This window comes from Pogoniulus pusillus, chromosome 14 (genome assembly GCF_015220805.1).
Source record: "Pogoniulus pusillus isolate bPogPus1 chromosome 14, bPogPus1.pri, whole genome shotgun sequence".
NCBI classification, from domain to species: domain Eukaryota; kingdom Metazoa; phylum Chordata; class Aves; order Piciformes; family Lybiidae; genus Pogoniulus; species Pogoniulus pusillus.
This window is the reverse complement of record NC_087277.1, coordinates 7,217,381-7,242,509: the sequence shown is the minus strand read 5'-3', so window position 1 is coordinate 7,242,509 and position 25,129 is coordinate 7,217,381. Positions and strand designations below refer to the sequence as shown.

The window sequence follows — 25,129 nt, the reverse complement described above, 5'->3', positions numbered from 1 at the left end:
GGTACTGCTCCCTTTAATCACTGGGCTCTTGGCAGAAGACACAGTCTTGTTTCTGATCCTCTCCCCGTTCAATCTGAATGGTGATGGAGTGGAAGCCGTAGTGCTCAAACAGGGCTTGAGTAATATCTCTTAAAACCTTCTGGCTGTCTGCTGTGTCTGCTGTAGGTAGCAAACAGAAGAAAATCACAATGCATGTGATACAATAGCATGCAGTCCTTTAAAGCAGAGTAAGTGGTCACTGACAGAAACTACTTGCAAACTTCTAACAGAAGTTTGTTTTGGGAAGGGTTTCTTGTCCTTTTTGTCCTCCTTTCAGGAACCTGCATGTCAGCAGAAGTATGTTCATTCAAATGTGGATGGAATATGCAATTTTGGCAAGAGCAGAGCTAAGAGTAATCACCAAAGAAATTCAGCCTGGCAGAAGAGTGGAGGAAAGCAGGAATGCTTAATAAAAGTTAGTTCATCCAGTCAGGGGGCAGAAACAGTGCCAAGTGGTTCAGGTGGCTGATACACCCCACTTTTTTTTTAGGAAGGGGGACTCCACATGGGGCTTTGCCTCATGTTCTTGTCCAAACCTAGATGGAATATTTTCTTTTAACAAACCTTAACATGTACAAAGGAAGAGACAAACAAGACAATTGATCTGTGCAGTGGATGATTTGTCAACAGGGATAAAGATTACATTTTTAAAAGAGGATTTTTAAAGATCAGCTCTTCCCCTGGAGGTTCCTCTACACTCCAAGCTATGTTTTAAAGATCATTTTACAGCTAGAGATGCAGCAGGAATGAAGATTTGACCTACATGTTGTTCTGTTGTGTTTTTTTTTTAAAGGGATCAACAGTTTTTGAGTTTGATAAATCCACTCCAAAACAGATTTGATGTTGTGAGAAAAATCCATCCTGGGTCTAGTTTTTCTAATTTATTTAAAATACATTTTAGTTGACTCCCTTGCTCCACAATCTCTGCAGTTTCCAAGTTCTGTGTTTGTGCCTGTCGTTTCGGTAAGGTTTCTGGGAGGAGGGTTTGAGAGCTGTTGTTTGTTGCTATCTTTTCAACAAAATGATGGCATTTGTTTTAACAAGCAACAGATATGGTCAGTTGTATCTCAGTCAAAAGAAGCTCATTTTCAATAAGCAGCAGCCGAATACTTAGAATCATAGAATCATAGAATCAACCAGGTTGGAAGAGACCTCCAAGATCATCCAGTCCAACCTAGCACCCAACCTAGCCAGTCAACTAGACCATGGCACTAAGTGCCTCATCCAGGCTTTACTTGAACACCTCCCTGGGCAGCCCATTCCAATGCCAATCATTCTCTCTGACAACAACTTCCTCCTAACATCCAGCCTAGACCTCCCCCAGCACAACTTGAGACTGTGTCCCCTTGTTCTGTTTCTGGTTGTCTAGGGGAAGAGACCAACCTCCACCTGGCTACAACCACCCTTCAGGTAGTTGTAGACAGCAATGAGGTCTGCCCTGAGCCTCCTCTTCTCCAGGCTAAACCATCCCAGCTCCCTCAGCCTCTCCCTATTTAGAGAAATTTACTGACCTGTGGCAACATGGGCAGATAGGAGAGTCTGATTTGTTGTCAGGGACCAAAGATGAAGGTTGTGAACAGACTCCACTTTCTCAACTGCTAAAATTCTTGCTTTCACTGCATCATAACCAAATCCTTTTGATGTTCCTTGTAAGAATAAGTGGGTGGAAGAAAAAGATTTCAAAGAGGTAAGAATCACAGAATCACAGAATTAAACAGGTTGAAAAAGACCTCTAGGATCATCAAGTCCAACCTATCACCTAACCCTTCTAATTAACTAAGTGTCTCACCCAGCCTCCTTTTAAACACTTCCAGGGATGGTGACTTCACCACCTCTCCAGGCAGCCCATTCCAATGCCAATCACTCTTGCTGTGAAAAATTTCTTCCTAACGTCCAGACTAAACCTGCCCTGGCACAATTTGAGACTGTGTCCCCTTATTCTGTCACTGGTTGCCTGGGAGAAGAGACCAACCCCCACCTGGCTACAGCCTCCTTTTGGATAGTTGTAGACAGCAATGAGGTCACCCCTGAGCCTTCTCTTTTCCAGGCTGAACACCCCCAGCCCCCTCAGCTGCTCCTCATAGGGCTGAGCTCCAGACCCTCCTCACCAGCTTTGTTGCCCTCCTCTGGACACATTCAAGCACCTCAACATATTTCTTAACTTGAGGGGCCCAGAATGGGGCACAGTACTCAAGCTGTGCCCTGGCCAGCACTGAGTACAGAGGCAGAATGATCTCCCTGGTCCTGCTGGCTGCACTATTCCTGATCCAGGCCAGGATGCCATTGGCCCCTCCCTTGCCCTGCTGGCCATGCTGCTCTTGCTGCAGCCCAGCACAGGGCTGCTGTCTGGGATGCACTCACACTGCAGGCTCATGTTGAGCTTTTCATCAACCCAGACCCCCAGGTCCTTTTCCTCAGGGCTGCTCTCAGCCATTCACCATCCAGCATGGATTTGTGACTGGGATTGCACTGACCCAGGTGCAGGACCTTACACTTGGCCTTGTTGAATGTCATGAGGTTGGCCTGGGCACATGCCTTCTGCCTGTCCAAGTCCCTCTGGATGGATCCTTTCCCTCCAGCAATTCCACTGTGCCACACAGCTTAGTGTCATCTGCAAACTTGCTGAGGGTGCACTGATTCCTCTGTCCATATCACTGACAAAGAGGTTAAGCAGCACTGGTGCCAGCACTGGCCCCCGAGGGAGCCACTTGTCACTGGTCTCCAGGTGGACATTGTGCCCTTGATCACCACTCTCTTCATGCCACCATCCAGCCAATTCCTTATCCATCCGTGCTCCACCCATCAAGCCCATGTTTATCCAGTCTGGTGACCAGGATGTCATGTGGAACATTACAAGAGCTTGTATATAGTCCTTCCCCAGCCTTCCTGTAAGCCCCCTTCAGATACTCTTTCTCTTTTTTTTTCTCTCTCTCTCTCTCTTTTTCTTTCTCTCTCTCTCCCTTTTTCTTTTTCTTTTTCTTTTTTCTTTTCTTTTTCCTTTTCTTGGCAAAGACTTGTTTTTCACATGGGTGAAGGAATTACCCAATGAACAGTGAGTAGACATTTCGCATGCCAAAGGGTAACAAAAAGCACTCTTATACAACAAAGCAAAGCAACTCAATCTAGGAACACGTTGAGAATTCATTAGCAAAACACTAGTACAGAGTTTTTTTTTTTTGTGGAAGTTGGCATTTCTGAAAGTCTTCTAGTGCAGTGGTAGAAAACAGTTTTGATTAAAATTGTAATTCATAGAATCAGCCAGGTTGGAAGAGACCTCCAAGATCATCCAGTATAAAGGTATTATAGAATTATGAGTATAGTGGAAACTGATACAGAAGTGTGCTGCTGTATTTTGGCAGTCAGTATAAGTCTCTTGGAGAAAGAGAGAGTAAAAAAAAAAACCACAAAATATAACTCTATTCATTCTCAAATCAGGTCCTACCTTCCATTAACACAACCAAAATATCCCTTAAAATGGTGATGGTTGTTGCCAAAACAAAGATGGAAAACACAAATGTGCAGATGGGATCAGCTATTTTGTATTCCGGCTAGAAAAAAAACATGAGCATAGTGGTTTGTTAGTTCCATTTTTTTGTTGGTTATTTCCATATTTCATTAGTTAATCACTAAGAATAATACATTCATCTAGTGTAGAATGAGTGCTGACCTCCTTTGCCAGTTAGGGAGCCTCAGCACCCAGGAATGAAGGTGCTATGTAAGAAGAAAGAGAGAGACACCAAAGTATCCTCCTTGCAATTGAAACACCAAGGAGCAAGGGTTACACTCCCAACAGCCATTCCAATTCCCAAGAATAATTGTATTTCTTTGGCTAAGTTATTATTTATATCATTAAGCTGGAGGAAATATTTACATAGTAGCTAGTGTCACAGTCAACTGTTATCCTTAATTGCAAGGAAAGCAAGTGAACTCATAAACTAACCTTAAAGAAGATGATAAGTGCACTAATTAGCACACTAATACTCTGGAACAGGTCTCCGATGGCATGCACAAAGGCTGCCCGCAAACTGGTGTTGCTCAGGGCTGGCTTGTCCAGAGGGGACAACATATGCTCCCTGGCCTGTGCCCCATGGCTGTGCCCGTGGCCAGTCTGATGCAGAATCAGGCTCAGTCTGCAAGAGATGTAAAGCTAGAAATATCAGTGGGATTATTGCCTCTCTGAAAGCGGCGATGCCACACACATCATCACTGCTCTCACTTCTGAATGCTGAACACACTAAGTAAAAATCCATAGTGGCTAAGCAGATAATTCCTAGGCAAATCAGTGTTCTGCATATAAATAAAAAAGGTTGTGAATGGGGTAATTAATGAGGCTTCACTTTAGATGAGTTCTTGAATGTTCTGACATCTAATAAAAAGTGAGATGGAGGTTAATCTTTCCCTGCATTCATAATTTGCCTTCCCAGTATGGAAGCTAACAGAAAGGAAGAGAGTAACTGCAACCCTGAATGAGAAGCAGGATGTCTTTTCTCTCCCCCTTTCCATATCCTCATGAAAATTATAAACACTTTCTATTTTTCCAGGCAAATATCTCTGTAGTGTTCTTCTATTGAAACACAGCAGCAGGGTCAAGGTTCAAAAGTTATACTGAGAGGAAAACAAAGCAACTTACAGGATGTTGGCGAGCACGGCACAAGCAGAGGTAATGAGCATCACTGGAGCATCAATATTGTAATTGGGGTGTAGCAGCCTCATGCTAGACAAGTATGCCAACACACCAGTCACCATCCAAATGATCAGCATAGACACCAAAGCTCCCAGAATTTCTAGGAATTAAAACAATCTGATTATAACAAGAGACGTAACAGAAAGGTTAAGAGATTGATGCTAATGGTTCCGGAGCTGTAAGCATTATAGCCAGGAGAGTTAATTCCTGTGTGCTCATAGGAAATGGGCCTAAATATTTTCTGGCAGTAGCAAATTGCAGCCCTATGGATGTGGTGGCCTAACCATGCTCTGTCTGCTCCTTCTTTTGTCTCCTTCCCAGTGCTGAGTTCATGAACCATTTACAGAAATTAGAGAAGTGAAATAGGTGATTTGGGGAGTTTGGGTAGGAGCTAAAGGAGCTTTAAGGGTAAGAAAGTACAGAAGAGCAATTCTCTTACACCTTAGGTAGTTGTCTGGCCCTGCCACCCCTTCCCTGGGGTGAAGACCCTAGGAACCCACCCTTCTTTCCCAAAAAGACTATCTGGTCATGGGAGCAGAAGCTGGAGGGATGGAGAGAACCACAGCTCACTGAAACCCACTGCAGACATATTGCCCCTCCAAGAGCCTCCCTTGTTCCTGCACAGCTCTTGTCACTTCACGTTTCAGAAATGTAGTGACAGCCCCCAGTGAGGTCTTGCCAGCAAAGTCTCTCCTTCCCCTCTTCCAGAACTCATCCTGCCAATGCCACAAAATTGTTTTTGTGCAACCAGCCGTGATGAGGACAAAAGAAGCTATTTTTTACCCTGGGGCAACAAAATTTAATTTTGTCTCTATTGGCTCTGGATTGGGCTCAAATAAATCCAGTTCCCAAGGCCACCTTTTATTGCACTGCCATAGGAGAGGTCCAGGGATATTTGTATGAACGTGTGTAGCATGATTTTAATAGGATGTGAGAGCAATAATTGGCATGTGACTCAAATGGGTAAATGCAGCACTTTATGAGCACAAGTGAGACAACACCAAAGAAAATGAAAGCTCACAATAAAGTGAAAGGCAGTAGATGGCCAGGAAGGGCAAAGAACTTGCACAGCCTTCCACTCTCAGTCTAAAACAGCAGGAAGAACTCAACTTATGACAATGAGTATATTATTCTAAGGGTCACACCTCTTGCAACAGCCCAGGCTTCAGATGCTTATCAAAAGAACCACTTTGCCTAAAATTTGCAGCTGTCTTGACTGGTTCTACTACTGCCTCATTCTAGGTTAGAGGACATGAGGCATTCAGATGGCTTCCAAACCTGCACCCCATCATATCCAGCCTTTGCATGACAAACCCTATTTGTCAGTGTGAGAAAAGAAGTTAAAAACCAGCTTCCAGTGTCACAGAGGGCTGCGGCTGCCAGACCTTAGTAGTCAGTGCACAGCAACTCTGTCACTCACCTGATCGCCCTCAGGTATTACAATAAGGAGCTCACCAGCATATTAAACTGGAAATATAGATCAGAAAATAAACAAAACCCTGGATAACTATCCTAGAATGCAATTATATAGGCACTGACATCTGGTGCAAGGCTCTCTGCTACCATGATGCAAAGGCTGTGAAAAAATTGTTTTGAGGCTCTACATTGCAGTGACAAAAACACTAACAAAATCTGGCACTGACTGAGGGTGAGGCTGTAAGAGATTATTCTCTCTTTCACTTTCACACAGAATCACAGAATGGTCTGGATTGGAAGGCACCTCCAAAGATCATCTAATTCAACCCCCTCTGCAGTAAGCAGAGACATCCTTAACAAGAGCAGGTTGCCCAAAGCCTCCCAGGATAAGAGCATAAACATAAAAAGTAGTTATGGATCAAATGGTGGTAAGAAGTAGTTTGATGATGCTGGAAGATTCAGCTGTGTGCTGTCTGCATAATGCCAACCACACTTCTGTCACACTAAACTTCTCTGTCACCCAGCAGAGCTGGGAGAACACACTTAGGGAGCAATCTAAAGACAAGTATAGCATGGTACAAAGACAAGTCTGCTCTGGTGCATTTTGTAGCTCCAAGTAACCTTGGCCACCAAACATCCTGAGTCAGAAGCTGCTGCTGGACCTTCATATCAAACATCCTTGAAGCATTTATTATCTGAGTCCTCAGTTTCGGTGTGCAGGTGTCTAGAGACATTTGAGACACACTGACACCTCCATGTATGGCTTGACATGAGATGTATAGAGGACCCATAGACTGCAGTGCCAGCTAGAGACTGTGGAATCGATTAGGACATTTGAAACAGCACTAATCAATTACATGTGAATGACTAAACAGAGCCCTAACACATTGAGCATGGAATTAATCTCCAGACAGAGACAACAAAATTAGAATGTCTACATGTAGGTGTGAGCTAAGTGTCTAAGCTCCCTTTGTGCACAATGATCATCAAGTTAACAGTGATTCACACAGCTTCCTGTTCCATCGACTAAATGGGAGTGAATCCTGGTTTCTTAACTATGAGCATCTGGTGATATTTGAAATGCCCTGGTCTTGTGCCTGGCATCCTGTGCAGTCTCCTGTGGGTCTTCTGCAATAGCTGCCATTCCTATCTGTAAGTCTCAGACATTCCAAATATGTAACACTAGACTTCTATGTTTAGGAAGATAAATGGAGTCTAGATTTCTGTTGAACGTGTCAGACACTTGGACTTTGTGCTTATCTGTGCTCACCTACATGTAGATACTGAAATTTAGGCATCAAAATCTCCACTCGTGCCTCTAGAAATGTGTTTTTTTTCTCATAGCTGATATTTTACTGGTGTCTTGCCTTTTGTAAAAGAACTTTCTTCGTATGTCTTTCAGCATTAGATGTCATCTGTAAATATATTTTGACTGAGGGCAGAGAACTTGAAAAACTTCCCAGTGCTTCCATCTGACAAAGCCCCAGCAGCGACAAAGAGATACACAGGGAGAATATTTTGGGAAATGGGAAATGCTAAAGGATTTCAGTTTCCTACAAATATAACATTGTTACCATTAAACAATAATTCAATGATCTGCTTTGGCATTCAATTAATGGAGAAGAGTCTCAGTTTTAGGACTACTGCTGCTTTCATAGAAACTTGTAGTTCACAGTAGATTGAAGACTCAATCCTCCTTGCACTCAGGTTACTGAGGGAAGTTGCTAAAGCAAACACCACCCCAAGACTATATGAAATGGATGAAATGACAGACATTTATGGATAAGACAGGGCCATGCTCTTTACTTCTCTGGAGCTCACTGGCTTGCTTTGTTTGTTATGTGTTCTAGGGGCTTTGAGCACACCAGTGCACAATCTCAATGTATCTGCAGACCTATGTTACACGCCAGCACTTTTTCCAGTCCCTAACTACGATGAGTTCCCTTTCTCCTTCCACATGTTTATACTGTGATATGTTTGCTACCTGCTCGGTGCCACCCAAAAGTGAACTGTTTGGTGGGAGGTTTGGAGGCGATCCACAGCGAGAAGAGGCTGATGAGGAAGCTCGTCAGGTCCACAAGTATGTGTGCCGCATCCGTGATCACTGCCAGGCTCCCGGCGATCTGCCCACCTGTGTGAAACACCCATCCGTATCATGGCTCTGCTCAGGCGTTTGACTTGCCCAGATCAAACCCGAGACCTGCTTTGCTGTGAATTGAAGGGAGCACTCAGTTTTCAATGTTCAAAACTCTTCAAATGAAGGTAATTTCACTTTGTACCTCACTCATGCAGTGAAAGATATGATTTAACAGCTAGAACTGAGCTAATTTTTTTTGTCTGAGAGAAAGAGAGTCCTAAGGACAATAGAGTTGTGGTGCTTTAGTGCTGGGGTTATATTACTGTTGGACTGGTTTATTATGACTACTTTAATATCATATTTCTTTGTGAGAAGCAGCATTAAGGATCACATTCCCAGTATTCCCCTGCTATCTTTTCACAGACTACTGACACTTTTATGTGCATACAAAAACTCAGGGAATTAGGTTATGGGATTCATTTCCTATTTGTTATAGGAACATAGGCATGCTCTTCCCGAGTTTTGGATGGCTGGATGCCCAACTGTTTATTTGTCACAGGCAACACTCAATGAAAGGTCCTAGTATAAAAGCTGTGATAAATAACCAACCTTTTTGATGAGGGCAGAGAGACAAATGTTCTGTACTCAGAACTAATCTATCATTTTGCATCTGTAATGCATGATTTAATTTTCCTGCTAGAGCTGGAAAAATGTGGCTGAATGTCATTTTACTTTGGAGGGTTTGGATTTCAAGTGAATTCTGAAAAACAAACAAAACCTACCCAAACCATTTTAGGTTATCTGCAGCCACATTTCTTTTAAACCACCAAGCTAAATATAATTACATTGCCAAATTCTTCTGAGTACGTCTCAGAGCAAAAGGCGAATCCAAAGAAACTAAAAGATTGCTGTAAGCTACCCCAGCTGCCAGTGGCTGCGGGAGAAGACAGGGATCACAGGCAGGAAGCTGTCTGGCCAACTTGTTATGGCAGGGGAATCTTTTCATCAGAGTGAAAATGTAGAAGAATGGGTATCTGAGATCACAGTATCACACAGTATCACAGTATCATCAGGGTTGGAAGAGACCTCATAGATCATCAAGTCCAATCATTTACCACAGAGCTCAAGGCTAGACCATGGCACCAAGTGCCACGTCCAATCCTGCCTTGAACAGCTCCAGGGACGGCGACTCCACCACCTCCCCAGGCAGCCCATTCCAGTGTCCAATGACTCTCTCAGGGAAGAACTTTCTCCTCACATCCAGCCTAAATTTCCCCTGGCGCAGCCTGAGGCTGTGTCCTCTCGTTCTGGTGCTGGCCACCTGAGAGAAGAGAGCAACCTCCTCCTGGCCACAACCACACCTCAGGTAGTTGTAGACAGCAATAAGGTCACCCCTGAGCCTCCTCTTCTCCAGGCTAAACAATCCCAGCTCCCTCAGCCTCTCCTCGTAGGGAGATAATACAGCCAAAATGCCCAGTTTCTGTATTTAGCAATGTATTTCCATAATTCTGCCTGCATTTAGTTAACTTCAGTTATTCACCTGCTTCTCCTGATTACAACCCAATGAATCCCAGAAAACATCACTAAATGATTCATTCAAACCTTCAGCAAGATACCACTGCCAAAGGGCCGTGTAGACATATCTCTTGTTTCCTTAGAGATGGGAAGTCTTCATGCCAGCAGGATGGACTGCCTCTGTATTTTCCTCCCACATGCAGATTCTAGATTAATATACCTAATACTGCATGCGGCTTGTCACCGCAGGAGGTTGTGTATTGCACATATAAGGCATGCAGTAGCTCTCTCTTTTGCCTCTATACATCCCATAAACAGCTGTTGGAAAGTTGCCTCTCAAAAGGGAGCAAGCACAACTGCAGAATTTGGAGGCATCTCTTTCTTTGCAGTAAAGTGAAAAGTTCCACAGCAGAGGGATTTCCTGGAGCATGCACGGGTGTAAATGCACATCTATTGCTTGGTCGTGACAGAGCTCTTAGACTTCCACTGCTAGCAGGGTCACTGCTTCTCAAGTGGGAAGCAATTCTGCAAAGCAGAGGGAAGCAGGCTTGTCTGAAAGTGCACAGATGCTAATAACATCTCAAGTTGTGCTGGGGGAAGCATAGGCTGGATGTTAGGAGGAAGTTCTTCGCAGAGAGAGTGATTAGCATTGGAATGGGCTGCCCAGGGAGGTGGTGGAGTCACCGTCTTTGGAGGTGTTCAAGAAAAGCCTGGATGAGGCACTTAGTGCCATGGTCTAGATGACTGTCTAGGGCTGGGTGCTAGGTTGGAGTGGATGATCTTGGAGTTCTCTTCCAACCTGGTTGATCCTGTGATTCTAACCAAGGTACCAGCTATCTTTCAGCAAGAAAACATGTAGAGTGCAGGCTGCCTGCAAAATCCTGTTGGATTTTAGGTGCTGAATCCCCATGTTCTGTAGGATAGCATTACAAAAGCTTACCTCTATCCTGCTGTCTTTGAAATATGTTGGCAGATTATTTTTTTGAGTATTACTGCTCTACCTGATGCCTTTGGGTGAGTTTCTGAAATCTTAGCTTGCTTATCTTAGCAACTCCAGGCAACCAGCAACAGAACAAGGGGACACAGTCTCAAGTTTTGCTGGGGGAGGTATAGGCTGGATGTTAAGAGGAAGTTCTCCCCAGAGAGAGTGATTGGCATAGAAGTGGGCTGCCCAGGGAGGTGGTGGAGTTGCCATTTACCTGGAGGTGTTCAAGCAAAGCCTGAATGAGGCACTTAGTGCCATAGTCTAGTTGATTGTCTAGGGCTGGGTGATAGGTTGGATTGAATGATCTTAGAGGTCTCTTCCAACCTGGCTGATTCTATGATTCTATGTTTAAGTCTTTGTAGTCCTTTTTAACATGAGTGCACATGCTGGGTTGGTCTCTCTTTCTAGTGCCTAAAAGGAAATAAATTACTTAGAAAACCACACACAGAATCAGAATCACACAGAGCATATCTGGATGGAAGAGACCTCAAAGGTCATCCAGTCCAACCTTTGACCCAGCACTGGAGGGTCAACACTAAACCACCTCAGTCTATGCAATGTTTGATGAGCCTGGCTAAGTTTATCAAAGCTGTTTTTTACAGTTATTACTGCAGTGTTTTTTCCTTCTCTTGCAGTCAGATGGGAGCAGGGTGTTGTAGAAAACAAATCTGCACATTTAACATGACGTACGTAGTCCTCATTGACTGGAAGTCCTTGGAAAGTACGTTTACACCAGGGCCATGCACAGGGTGTCATCAGTTTCACTAATATCTCCAAATTTATGGAGGTTGGGATGGATCTGCATCAGAAGAATGATGCCGTCCTTGGGGGTCTTCAAGAAAAGACTGGATGAGGCACTTAGTGCCATGGTCTAGTTGATTGGTTAGGGCTGGGTGCTAGGTTGGACTGGATGATCTTGGAGGTCTCTTCCAACCTGGTTGATTCTATGATTCTATGATTCTAAGATAATTGTCTTTCTGAGACAGTTTGTGTATCAGGCACAGGCAACAGTGCCCCTTTTGGGAGAGCACTAAGGGCCAGCACAGATGGTTTGAAAAATAATATCAGGGGAAAGATGCAGAGATTCAAAGAAGCACAACTTCCCAACCTCTTCAAGAGTGGCACAGCTTTACTGCTTCTGTTTAGCATAATAATGCCCACAGAAGCTGTTTGCCCTTAAGAGAAGGGCCTGTATAACAGTTATGGGCTTTCATTGCTTTGTGTCAATACTCCCAACAAGTGGTCTTTATGGCTTGTTATTACCCACAATGGATGTTTACAGCTTTGTACATGAGGAAGCAGTAGAAATTGTCAGTCAGTCAATGGTCAATCACCAGGCACTGGCAGCCTAGCCTAACGATTAGAAAAATTAAATGTGTGCTCCATAATTACAGAAATCTCCATAGGCTGCTGCCTGTAACCGCAGTTAATAACTGGTTTGTCAAAGTGTAATGGGCTGAAGCAAAATGGTCTTCAAGCTTGTTACTTAAGCTGTCACTGAGAAAAAAAAAGCTGTGTGATTCATTAAGCAAAATGAAACATTTAGTTAACATCTCATCTGTCCTTCCAATTATCCTCTAAGGCTGCTGCATTCACCAAACCTAAGCCATCCGATTCTGCTGTTGCGTTAATAATGCATTGCTTCTGGCGCTGGAATTGCTGCTCGGGGATCGGCGCTAGGCACCGGCTTCCGTGGAGGGAACGCTTGTGACCTACAAACAGGGCTTCGTGCAGATGAAGCGCATGGGAGGGAAGAGTTGGACAAGTCCCTGCTGGGTTTGGCTGGTGGTGGAGTGGGTGGGAATGCGGCAGCTCCTTCAGGGCCTCCGCTTCTCACCTGCAGGCGGTGCAAAGCCTTTCTGTTTCCTTTGCATGGGACTCCAGAGATGCTGAAACAGGGAAACTGTGTTTCAGAGGGGTTGCTGGCTAATTTTTGTTCCGTTCCCTTGGCTACATGTGACAAAAGTCTGTGGGATTCCTGATGCTTTACCTCGCCTCACCTCACCTCATTGTGGAGAAGGGGAAATTAGAGAGCCAGAAATTATCAGGTGGGTATAAATACCACAGAAGCCATGCAGAGAGCAGATCAGTGGGACAAAATGAAAGCTAATGCTCTATCAGCCTGCCAAATACATAATATTAGATATTGTAGGATGGTTCCAGAAGTGAAAGCTAATTAGACAGGGGAGTAATCTTCCATTGATCCAGAAACACACCGGCAGGCCAATTTAAAGAGATAAATATGCCTTGGTATAAATACATTGACTTAACTGAAGCAAAGCAGATGGTGACTCTAGCTCTGGATTTTGTAAAGACTGCTGCTTGCAGAGTTCATTAACGTGGAGGTCTCATTTGCCTCAACAAATTGAATTTAAAATATTAAAAATTAATAAATAAAAATGAAATATTTTATAAATAAATAAAACCTATAAAAATGTAAAAATAAAAATAAAGAAGTAAATAAAATGTAATTGTTGACCTCTAAAAAAAAAGGTAATCCAATCTATTAGAAACTTTTTGTGACACGATGCTAACCACTTTTAGCCAAATGGGATCTGGGAGAACAGTTCAGACCATTCACTGATCTTTGTGTTCCTACACAGATGCAATCCTTAAATGAACACATAAAAATAGCCTGATAATCTTACTTCCCAAACCTCCACCATTCCTTTCAAGATTAGGGAGAAAGGAAAGTTACAGGATCCAGGTGGGTTCACCTCTGTGCATTATAGGTGCCTGTAGTCAGGGTGTATACCAAAGTGCATGAATAGGGGGGGATGTGCTGGGCAACAAACTGAGCTCTCTTTGGGCAAACATACTCCCCTATAATCTCAGCAATCATGAAGAGGATGCAAATTACTGATGCTAAACAGAGCTTCCTCCTGGCTTGATGCTGCTCCCTTTTTCTGTTCTCATAGGCCCGTGAGTAGCTGTGACAGTGATATGCCGGATTAGCTTCAGTAACTTCTGCTTCCTGCTGCTGCCTCTCTTCATTTAAATTCTTCTGATGCCAGCTCATCCTTTGGGATTGAAAGAAACAGAAGGTTAAAAAAGAAAAAGCATGGTTATTTGGACATCTAGCCTTGCAGCCCAGAAACTGTGTAATTAAAGCTTTGGAAGGATAAAAGCAGCATTGGGAACAACAGAGCAGGTCATAGAAAGGGCTTGCTCACACAAGCAGGGCACTGCAGGAGGGAGCTGCACATGAAATGACTGCTCTGGCTGTGTTTCCCAGCTCCTCGAGCTCTCCTACATCACACAGCAGTTTGTGAGGCACAGGATGACTTTCTCAGGCTGTGTATTTTATGCACACAGTACAGTTTTGAAAAAGCCATACCTGAGGCAAACAGTAACTGAATTCAACACAACATGGAGAAAGTTCAGTGGAATATTTAACATGGAGAAAGTTCAGTGGAATACCTGTGGGTTTTGTTCCTAACATCTTTAGCAAGAAGGCTATTTAAACATCAATTTCCTCAAATGTAATTGACTAAAGATATTTCCCTCTTCTCTTGGCACGCAGGACAATTTTATTTCAGATTTTCACATCTGTACAAACCCTGTCAATCTTCCAGCAGGGCTTCTGTGCTTATTAAAAGCTTCAAAGACACTCGATAATTTAGAAAATCAATTCTCCACAGTATGCTGACCCCCTTTGTGCCACTGATTTTCTAGAAGGGTGAGAAGTCCAGCAGATGTGGCTCTTTGAGCTTTGCTCTGCCACAAGGTGATTTCCCACTCAAGTTTGCTCTACCACAAAACCTCAGTGCTGCTCTTCTCAGGGTTCCTACATAGAAGATATGAGATGGGTGTGGAGACCTGAAGCCAAGCACCTTGCATTGTAATTGTGGGAGCTCCCGGATAGCCATGACAACTGCTGCTTCCACTAAACCAGCCCAGAGTCTGCTCCAGGGGAAGTCCCAAGGTGGTTCAGTGAACAAGGACGTTCCCTCCTCCTTGTCTTACAACTGAGAAGAGTCCAAATGGCAAAAAATCCCTGCTCTAAACCCTGTCTCTGGAGGCTCAGCTATAAACCATTTTATCTTTTTAGATAAAACATTTACTGCCACAGCTGCTTCTAATGTGGAAACTCTGTTGGCAAAGCATCCCCTGCTGTGTACTGAGACTTGTGGGAGCACACTGTGGCATCCAAAGGTGAATTCTGTCCAGAGGCAGATATATAACATCCATATAGTCACACCTTACAGCTGTTTGAGGTCTGTGTGGGCAGAGGTCATAGCCTGCAAGCCTACATGGGAAAGCAGCAAACTTCACTGCTGTTTCCAAGTCTGAAATTAGCTTGGGGATGGGCTTAGCCGTCCCAGTAACTACAGCTTTTTTCCTCCCATTCTGACTGAGGACTTTGCTTGGGGACCAGGAAGAATTGTTTCTTGAGCTGCATGAAGGAGACTTGTGCTACAGGAAGTACATGGATCTTGACAACTTTCTGTAGCTTTTCTGCATGGTTTATGGAACTGTCAACATACCTAAAACCTTGCTGGAAAGAAATCATGCCAAGGACTGCCAATCTGCAGCAATCAATGTCAAGAAAAAAAGCTGCTCTGAGATCAAACTTCTTCCAGCTGCCTTTTTGGTGAAGCCTGAGGCGGCTGCAGTTGCTCAGTGGATCCAAAGTTCTGCCAGGTGCCCAGCACTCCACACCTCACCTATGGGCAAGAGGCAAAGGCAGCCACAGAGCTGCCTCAATCCCTTGCGTTCAGCGGCACTGTGGAGACACTGGCAAAAGCAGAAGAGCTGCCCCACCTTGGCAGCCAAGTCCTGCAACCAGAGATAATCAACATGGCTTTGGTTTTGCAAACATTGAGATGCTCCAAGGCTGCAGCACGTTCCCCTGAGTCAGCCTGTTTGCCAGCCAGGTCAGCATGTGGTCTCTGTTTGTTCAGCAGAGACGACTGGTTCCCCCTGTACGTGAGGAGCCCCCACCAAAGAACAACTGGTCAGATCTAGTGCCTGGTGCCTGGAGATGGTGAGTCAGTGTACTCTTAGTCCTTTGTCAATATCTTTTCTTTATTTTCCCCAGGACAACAAATAAATGGGAGCTGGGCTGTCTGAGCAATGGGCTACTCATCTGGTGACTGAGGTCTCTACTAGCCAGCCCTTCCCCAGTCCTTTAGTTTTACCTTCGTCAGGTTCCTCACAAACACTGTGTCCTTTATGCACCATATTTTACTGCTGAATTAGAAGATATCACAAATTGATTCCTTCCAGATGGCTGTATAAAACACTATAGTTATCTCACTCTCCTCTGGAGATCTGGGCATGCAAGTTTTTCTTTGTCATGATCCGTCTCTGGAGTTAGCTTCCAATGCTTTTGTGGGGTTTGCATGTAAAATTAATTTCCTTTTAACTCAGCTGGCATTGAACATTAAATCATCTTAACGACATGAGTCATGATCAGCTCAACAGCCTGGCAGGGCAGGGATGCCAAAATTACATCTGCAGATTTTTCAGCCACCGAGTCCTCTCTTTGCTGTTAACAAAATGGGTCGCTTTGCAGTCCCTCTGCCCTCTCTAGGCTTCCAGCCTCTCCACCAGCTAACAAAACCTCAGAGCAGCACTGAGGGATAGGAAAGCACTGCCCACAGATCTTGTTGAACAGATGCAAAAGCAAACAGAGGCAGTGTAAATCCACAAATGTCACATTTTTCTGCCTGAAGGGTACTTAAATAAAAGTGGCCTGACTGTCAGAAGCGGCAAGCATTCGCTGCTCCCTTTGAACTCGCAGAGCAGCAGCTGGCTGAAGGACTTAGGAAGACTCCTGCCAGCTCCCATGCGTAACCATTATTTTTTTCCTTCCAAGAGCAGCCTGCCACTAATTAAAAGAATCTAAGAGACAGTTTTATAAATGTGTGAATCAAAAGCTTAAGGTGCAGAGATCAGCTCTGTCAAACTACAAGCCCCTTCTGAGTGTGTTAGAGCAAGATGTAGCCTTTAAGCATCAGATCTCGGCACCGGCATACTGCAAGCAGAGTCCCAGATTAAAAAATAATCTTTTCTTCATTTCAAATTCTCTTTCCTTTGTGAAAAAGATAGTCAGGGGAATGTCACAGAGGCTCCTACTGAGTCATGCCTAGGAGGGGGGAAGTAGGAAATATTAATTCATATTGCAGATTCCACACAAATCATTAGCAAGGGCTTTTGATTGCAACTTCCTTTTGTTTGTTTTCATTTGATCTGTTGAGTGCCTTGATCTGCAGGCTGATGGGAATAATTGCCATCCTCCTAGACCATTATGGGATCCACAGCCAAAAGAGCAAAATGTGGAATCACTGCACTTCCCACAGGAGATCATCTCCTTCACAAGAGAAAATAGTAATTTTTTTGGTGCCTGACAGGATAATGAAACTACTTTCAGAGGAAAACATATCAAAATCATAGTCACCTCCCTTCTGCTGGCAACATTCCTATTCCAACTAATGCACCAGTCTTGAGTATTTCCAAGTCCTTTAAGACCCTCTTTATAGCCTGGATCTCCAAATTCTCCTTTTCCTTATTGTGGACACAGAGCAAAGACAAATATTTATACATTTACATGCATTTAGATGTCTAGTAGATGGGAAGGCTGGAAGATGACTAGAACCAGAGTTTATGTCTAATAAACCTTTACAGATCTTTCTTCCATGAACAGCAGATCTAAAGAGGTGATTCTGCCACTTGACTCTGCTCTGGTGAGACCTCACCTGGAGTACTGCATCCAGGTCTGGAGCCCTCAATATAGGAAAGATGTGGACCTGATGGAGTAGGTCCAGAGAAGTGCCACGAAAATGATCAGGGGATTGGAGCATTTCCACTATGAAGACAGGCTGACAGACCTGGAGTTCTTCAGCCTGGAGAAGAGGAAGCTCTGGGGAGACCTAGTAGCAGCCTTCCAGTACCTGAAGGGGGCCTACATGAAGGACAAGGGGCAATGGCTTCAAACTAGAGAAGAGCAGATTTAGATTGGATGTTTGGAACAAGTCCTTTACCATGAGGGCGGTGGAACACTGGAACAGGTTGTCCAGAGACGTGGTTGGGGCCCATCCCTGGAGATATTCAAGGTGAGGCTCAACAGGGCTCTGGGCAGCCTGATCTAGTTGAGGATGCCCATGCTGACTGCAGAGAGGGTTGAACTACATGACCTTAGGAGGTCTCTTCCAGCCCAAACCATTCTATGATTCTACGAACCTGGCAGACTTCAAAGTATTGAGTTCCTTTCTTAGTCTTGAGCTGTCTGCCTGATGATGACGATCTGGACTCCATGATCTTCAAATTCCTTTCTGACCTAAACGATTCTGTGATATTTTAAGTAGTTGTTGTGCTGTTAGGCATCATGAATAGCCACTCCCTGCTCACCTTCATCACATCTGCATCATTATATGCATCATTGTTTTACCCATGAATCATCAATTTGCTGAGCCAGTATCCTACTTATTTCTGTTTCCTATCTCTTACTATCCCAGTTCTAATATACTTTCTGAGCTGAAGTGGGCATACCCAAAGTACACAAAATGGAGACAGCATCTGGCCAGTACTGGGCAGACACAGTCCTTTCTACAGGGTCCTCATATCACCTAACACAAGGGCAAAAGTAATGGGATGGGTTTTGCTGAGTTCCCTAATACTGTGTGTTCCTGAGGCCAGCTGGCAAGCCAGTACAAATGAGGCCTTCCAGCTAACACCCTGCAGGAGTCACAAGAAGCATCTAAAGTTTTCCTGAACATTGACTTCTGCACAGCACAGAGAGTGGTGAAAAGCCTTTATTTGATGAGGACTCTTTGATCCCATGAAAGTTTTCATATCATGTGCAAGAAGGCAGAAGGAAAATAAAGTATTCCCTGTATACTTGTTATAGAAAATCAATCTCCACATGAAGAAATCATTTCCCAGGCTCATTTCAAACTTTTTAGTGGTGTGAGCCTGACAGGCAGGAATCAATTACAAGCCTAAGGCTTCTGTGATAGAGAGGTACAACTACAGGTCATACTTTAGAAAACTTTTAGACTAAGACAAACCCTGAAGTTTTTACACACCTTTGCTGCATTCAGCATTGCCTCCTCTTTCCCCCTGTCTCCCCTCACGTCTCTTGTCTTAGAGGCAAAGTATAAAGAAAAACCCTGAGACTAGCAGCCTTGAGTTTCACTTGTGTGATGGTGTTCAAAATCTCATTATAATGACCTATAAAAGCACATGATCAGAAATACAGAAATATACACTGGATGAGGCCAAAATCTAGTTCACAGCATAGTCAGTACATGGATCAAGCCAAAATCTAGCTCACAGCATAGTTGGTGCACTCTAGTGCAAACCCACTGATTTATGAATTGAGATACTGACTGTTTCTGGTCAATATTACACTTCTCTGTTGTCAGTAAGAAATCAAGTAATCTATGTTTGTTCATGGAAACTTCAGGAACTTGATCAAGACATTCCCTAGTTTTTGATAAATCACTGGATACATCACTAGATAGATGGCAGCAAATAAAAAGTGGCACAGCAAATGGTTAAGCATCTGAAGAGTTTATCCTCTCCCACCACTACCACTGATGGCAGAAGAAAAGATAATACAAAACTATCTTAGATACCTAATTCAAACCTAAGTTAGAGAGAGTGAATTCCACTCCTTACAGACCAAAGTTTTGCACAGAGCAGGAGGTTCTGAGTGCTCAGCTTCAAACTCTGTTACAATTATCATTCATACCCTTCCTGGAGGCTGGTGAGAAGTGGCGTTCAGTCCTGCCCATTAACTAGAGTGCATCCTGATGAAGCTGGCAGGTAATGCCAACCCAAGGGTGCAGCTGATACATAGGAGGGGGAGGCTGCCATTGGCAGGCTGGAGGAAGGGGTCAACAGCAGCCTTATTAAATTCAGCAATGGTGAATGTGAAGTCCTGCATTTGGGACAGACTTCTGAGCCCTCAACATAGTGTCCAGTTTTGGAGTCCCCCAATAGAGAAGAGATCAGTAAAGAGCCATGGGTTCAGCTGAGAGCCACCAGGATGGTTAAGGACTGGAGCACTTGCCCTGAGGGAACTGAACTTGTCCAGGCTAGAGAAGAGGTGGTTTCTGAGATGCCTAACAGGAGTGTGCCAATATTTGTGAGGAGGTTATTGAGGAGACAGAGCTTTATTGGTGTGCGTGGCAGAAGGATGAGAACAATGGTCATAAATTGAAACTGAGAGTTTCAGACTGAATATAAGGGGGGAAAATTGACTGCTAAGATAATTCAGGATTGGAGCAGACTGCCCACACAGGCCATACAGTCTCCAGCATGACAGATTTTTTTTCAAGACTAGACCAGGTAAAGCCCTAAGCAACCTTATTTGATCTCTCAGTTGACCCCACTTGGAGCAGGAGTTTGGCTCAGTCGCCTCCTGAAGTCCTTTCCAACCTAAATTATCATAGTATCATAGTATCATAGTATCACAGTATCATCAGGGTTGGAAGAGACCTCACAGATCATCGAGTCCAACCCTTTACCACAGAGCTCAAGGCCAGACCATGGCACCAAGTGCCACATCCAATCCTGCCTTGAACAGCCCCAGGGACGGCGACTCCACCACCTCCCCGGGCAGCCCATTCCAGTGTCCAATGACTCTCTCAGGGAAGAACTTTCTCCTCACCTCCAGCCTAAACCTCCCCTGGCACAGCCTAAGGCTGTGTCCTCTTGTTCTGGTGCTGGCCACCTGAGAGAAGAGAGCAACCTCCTCCTGGCCACAACCACCCCTCAGGTAGTTGTAGACAGCAATAAGGTCACCCCTGAGCCTCCTCTTCTCCAGGCTAACCAATCCCAGCTCCCTCAGCCTCTCCTCGTAGGGCTGTGCTCAAGGCCTCTCCCCAGCCTCATCGCCCTTCTCTGGACACGCTCAAGCATCTCAATGTCCCTTTTAAACCGGGGAGCCCAGAACTGAACACAATACTCAAGGTGTGGTCTAACCAGTGCAGAGTACAGGGGCAGAATGACCTCCCTGCTCCTGCTGGCCACACCATTCCTGATGCAGGCCAGGATGCAGAAGCCTACAGCTGATCTGATTTTGGGAGAGCTCAGTTAAAACCCACCCCTTTGCAAGCATTTAAAGTCCAACATGAGACACCTCAATGCATCCAAACCTGCTAGTGACCACCTATCAGCTTGGCATGATAAAAGCACTCTCTCTCCCAGCCTTGTGTGCAGGCATCAGGACCTGTATTCAGACTTCCTACCCACATGGTTAAGCTAAAACCATTTTTATTCCCTGTGTGTTGTAATAATGGAGTTTATTTAAAAGAAGGGGACTGGAGGATAGCAAAGAACTAGGCAATTTGTGTGCAAAACAAATTCTGTTGAAAGCATTAGAGCTGTTTATTAAGTCCACACAGAGGGAAGGGGAAAATGTGGTAATTTATACCGATGGCTAAGATGAGCTTATTGCTCCTGATCGGCTTAGGACACCTAAAGCTGTGCAGGCAGCCAGTCTGTGCAAGCCTGAGCCCAGCAGGCTGCATCCCCCTGCCATGCTGGCTCTGAGCCCTGAGCTGCAAGGGGAAAAGGGCAATGGCTTCCCCTGAGCTGTCAGCTCTTCCAAATGGGAGGTAGACCCCAGCTCTCACCCCTTGTTTCTGGTGATTTGCTGAGACAGAGTAATTAGATTGTGCAGCTAATCAAATTTCCTCTGGGAATAAAAGCCCAGAGGAGGAAAAGCACAAAAGCCACATGCCTGGAAGAGAAGTCCTCCTCCTGGAGAGCTGTGTTATGCTGCCCTAGCTCAGCCACCTCAGGATCTTTCCTGGGACTCGTGCCCGAGCTCTGGGGCTGTTGGGCATATCTGCAGCTGCAGTTGTTGCAATGAGTCATCCAACTGACTTCAACGCCAAACAAGAAGTACTTATACAAAAGTAATCAACCCCTCCAGAAGGTGGGTCAGCTCCCAGATAGAAGCAGCAGCTGCCTCCAGCGTGCAGCCTACCCCTCTTCTTACTGGGGATATTCCCTGGATTTGGTGACCCACGGAAAATGAGGCCTTCCTGATGTAGCAGCCTAACAGGGTTTACTGTCTCAGGACACCCCTTCCCTGCACTGAGTAAAGGGTAAGCTCAGGGATGCCCTTGTCTCCAGAGGTGGTAAGGGGCTAATGAACCTCAGGTACTGAAGCTGTGCCCACAAAATTGCAAACTATCAAAAAGCTCTGAGAGTCTTCAGTAACCAACTGCAGAAACATAAGAGGGGTTTAAAAACATAAGTAGTACCAGAGAAGTCATTTTGGACAATGCCACATCGTCCTGGAGTCCTGTATACCCCTAAATTCCTCTCCCTCTGTGGCTTGAATGGGAGAGGAAAAGCTGCCTGGTTCCCCCCCCCAGCTTGCCTTGCAGGCATGAAGGGGGTGAACAGGGACCCTTCCGGCACTGTGCAGTGCCCGCGCTGGAATCGGGCTGGGATTGGCTGTGCCCTTTCGCGCCTAAGGAAGTGGTAACTCTGCTCTTTGTCTAGAGAGGGCATAAATATTGGGGTGCTTCCTGCCTTTGGGGTTCCAGCCTTGGAGTTCATTCCTGCCTGGATGTTGGTGCCTGCCTGAGAGTTCTCCCTCTCGCCTGGCCTGGATACAGAAAGAGATCCAAAGGACTGCTACAGCCTTTAAGGTATCACAGTATCACACAGTATTAGGATTGGAAGAGACCTCACAGATCATCAAGTCCAACCCTTTACCACACAGCTCAAGGCCAGACCATGGCACCAAGTGCCACGTCCAATCTTGCCTTGAACAGCTCCAGGGACGGCGACTCCACCACCTCCCCGGGCAGCCCATTCCAGTGTCCAATGACTCTCTCAGTGAAGAACTTTCTCCTCACCTCCAGCCTAAATCTCCCCTGGCGCAGCCTGAGGCTGTGTCCTCTTGTTTTGGTGCTGGCCACCTGAGAGAAGAGAGCAACCTCCTCCTGGCCACAACCACCCCTCAGGTAGTTGTAGACAGCAATAAGGTCACCCCTGAGCCTCCTCTTCTCCAGGCTAACCAATCCCAGCTCCCTCAGCCTCTCCTCGTAGGGCTGTGCTCAAGGCCTCTCCCCAGCCTCGTTGCCCTTCTCTGGACACGCTCAAGCATCTCAATGTCCCTCCTAAACTGGGGGCCCAGAACTGAACACAGCACTCAAGGTGTGGTCTAACCAGTGCAGAGTACAGGGGCAGAATGACCTCCCTGCTCCTGCTGGCCACACCATTCCTCATGCAGGCCAGGATGCCATTGGCTCTCTTGGCCACCTGGGCACACTGCTGGCTCATGTTCAGGTGGGTATCAATCAGCACCCCCAGATCCCTCTCTGTCTGGCTGCTCTCCAGCCACTCCGACCCCAGCCTGTATCTCTGCATGGGGTTGTTGTGGCCAAAGTGCAGCACCCTGCACTTCGAGCTATTGAACCCCATCCCATTGGACTCTGCCCATCTGTCCAGGCGGTCAAGGTCCCACTGCAGAGCCCTTCTGCCCTCCGACCCAGTCACATCTGCCCCCAGCTTAGTGTCATCTGCAAACTTGCTGATGACTGACTCCATGCCCTCATCCAGGTCATCTATGAAGATGTTCCCTTTGTGAAAAGCCTAACGACCCTTAACGATCCACCTGCAGCTGCTGAAAGGGAACGAGAGGGACAGGCCACAGGACGAAGTCAGCCTGACCATGAGTTATTTTGGCTCAGCTTTATTATTAAGTGGGAAATGCTATTAATTAATAACTAAAGCCTTTTCCAACTTCTGACTTCCAAAACAGATTATCAATGGCATCCCTGTAGATATTCTCAAGGCAACTGAATCTGGTAATTAAAACTAAATTAACTTCTGTATATATAGTTTTGAGGGCAGGCTTTTGGGGAAATAAAACAGCTCTATTTTTGTATGAAAATTCCTGACTTGACCACATTAATTCCCTGCCTCCTCAACACACACATATATGTGGAGCCATGTAGTAATATTCAAACAATAACCCAGACACTCAAACCACTAAAATACAATGAGAGTGACCCCAGTATAAGAACACGGAGAGACAGATTGCCATTGGAACTGTCAGTGCTTATGCCAAGTTTCTGTCCCACATGTTTTAAGAGAGCTAAAGCAATAAATAACCTAAACCCTGATGAGATAATGGAAATGTCAAGAGGTGCTAAGCAGCAACTAAGCAGCTATTTTCTTTTTAAGACATTTACTGGCCTGAGTCAAGAGGAAGAAAGAAAATCAGTTCAGCTGAAAACCTGTTTTGTGACAGAGAACTATATTAATCTTTTAAACCAAGCTGCAGCATGTGTTTTCAGAGGGTCTTTCCTTACTCGAGCAAGCATTTACTCACAGGACCTCTGGCACATGAGAGGAACATCAGCTCCAAGTGTAACAGACTATCTGCATGGATAAAACTCTGCAGGATCAAGCCCTTAATGCTGTCACAATTCTTTCAGACCAAGTAGATAATTGAGACATTCAAAGTATAAAGGAGCCTCGAAAAAAAATATAGTACCAATAGAAGAGCTGTTATGATTCAGCCTAGAATTGCAACATAAGCCACAAGGTTTTGAATCCTACAATAAATCAAGTAAGCTTATAAAATGCAGAGCAGGAGACACTTTGTTCAAGCGTACATTGGATCAATCCATCACAAATGCAGGCATATCAGGATGGTGTCTAGCAAATGCATCAAACGTTTAATAAGAAAGTTTGGGAAGGAACAAAAAAATCAAGCAAAACATTTTTAAAGGAGTGAAAGAAGTTCCTTGCATGCACTGTGAAACTCCCTGCCAGCAGACCAGTGATCTCATGCTGCTCTCAAAGGCAAAGCAATGGAGGTGAAGGAAACAGAGAGTTGCGTTACCTGTCTAGGGCCAAGGAGTACTTCTTGGTGTCTCTCTCACTCACAAGGCAAGCTCTTTCAAGACCTTTTGTGGCAGCCATGAGGAAAGTCGGTAGAGTTTTACTTGGGTTCTCTGCCTCTTCAACTCTCCTTTCTCTGTTGGAAGCAAGTATGGGCAAAAATGTCCTCCTGCTTTCTGCAGAAGTCTGCCAAATACTTTTAAATGAAAAGGTTTTGATAATCTTCTCAATAAGCCCACTGTGAGAGCAAGCTGCTTTCCTGGTGCTGGTGGCGTCACTAACATGCCAATCTGCAACTTGCTGAGTGAGGCAGATTGGAGGGTTGAGGCCTCCCTCCCTGATTGTGTTTTCCCCCTGGATGTCTGATGCTGTGATATGCTCTTTGGTCATGCAGCAGGTCCATGCCCTCCTGCTCACTGGAGCACACTGATGTGGAGGCAGGCACGGGTGTCCTGGAAGAGAGAATGAAGGTGATCAAAACAACTCCATTTGCCTGGAAACAGCCAAACCACCGTTTGCCTTTCTGCTTCCTCAGCTGGGAGGAAAATATACTTCCCTCGCTCTAGCTCAGCACAAGCCTCTTTAATCCCTG

The 25,129-nt window shown here is 45.1% G+C and overlaps 1 protein-coding gene across 1 annotated transcript; it reads right to left on the bottom strand.

Moving 5' to 3' along the window:
* Positions 1-13: 13 nt before the first annotated feature.
* On the bottom strand, positions 14-24,618 carry SLC30A8 (solute carrier family 30 member 8). The gene is given in 10 exon segments (XM_064153951.1): positions 14-159; positions 1,551-1,685; positions 3,482-3,587; positions 3,707-3,736; positions 3,738-3,788; positions 3,980-4,169; positions 4,670-4,823; positions 8,124-8,274; positions 13,544-13,736; positions 24,539-24,618. Coding segments are annotated over 10 exon segments (1,236 nt in total).
* Positions 24,619-25,129: the final 511 nt, after the last annotated feature.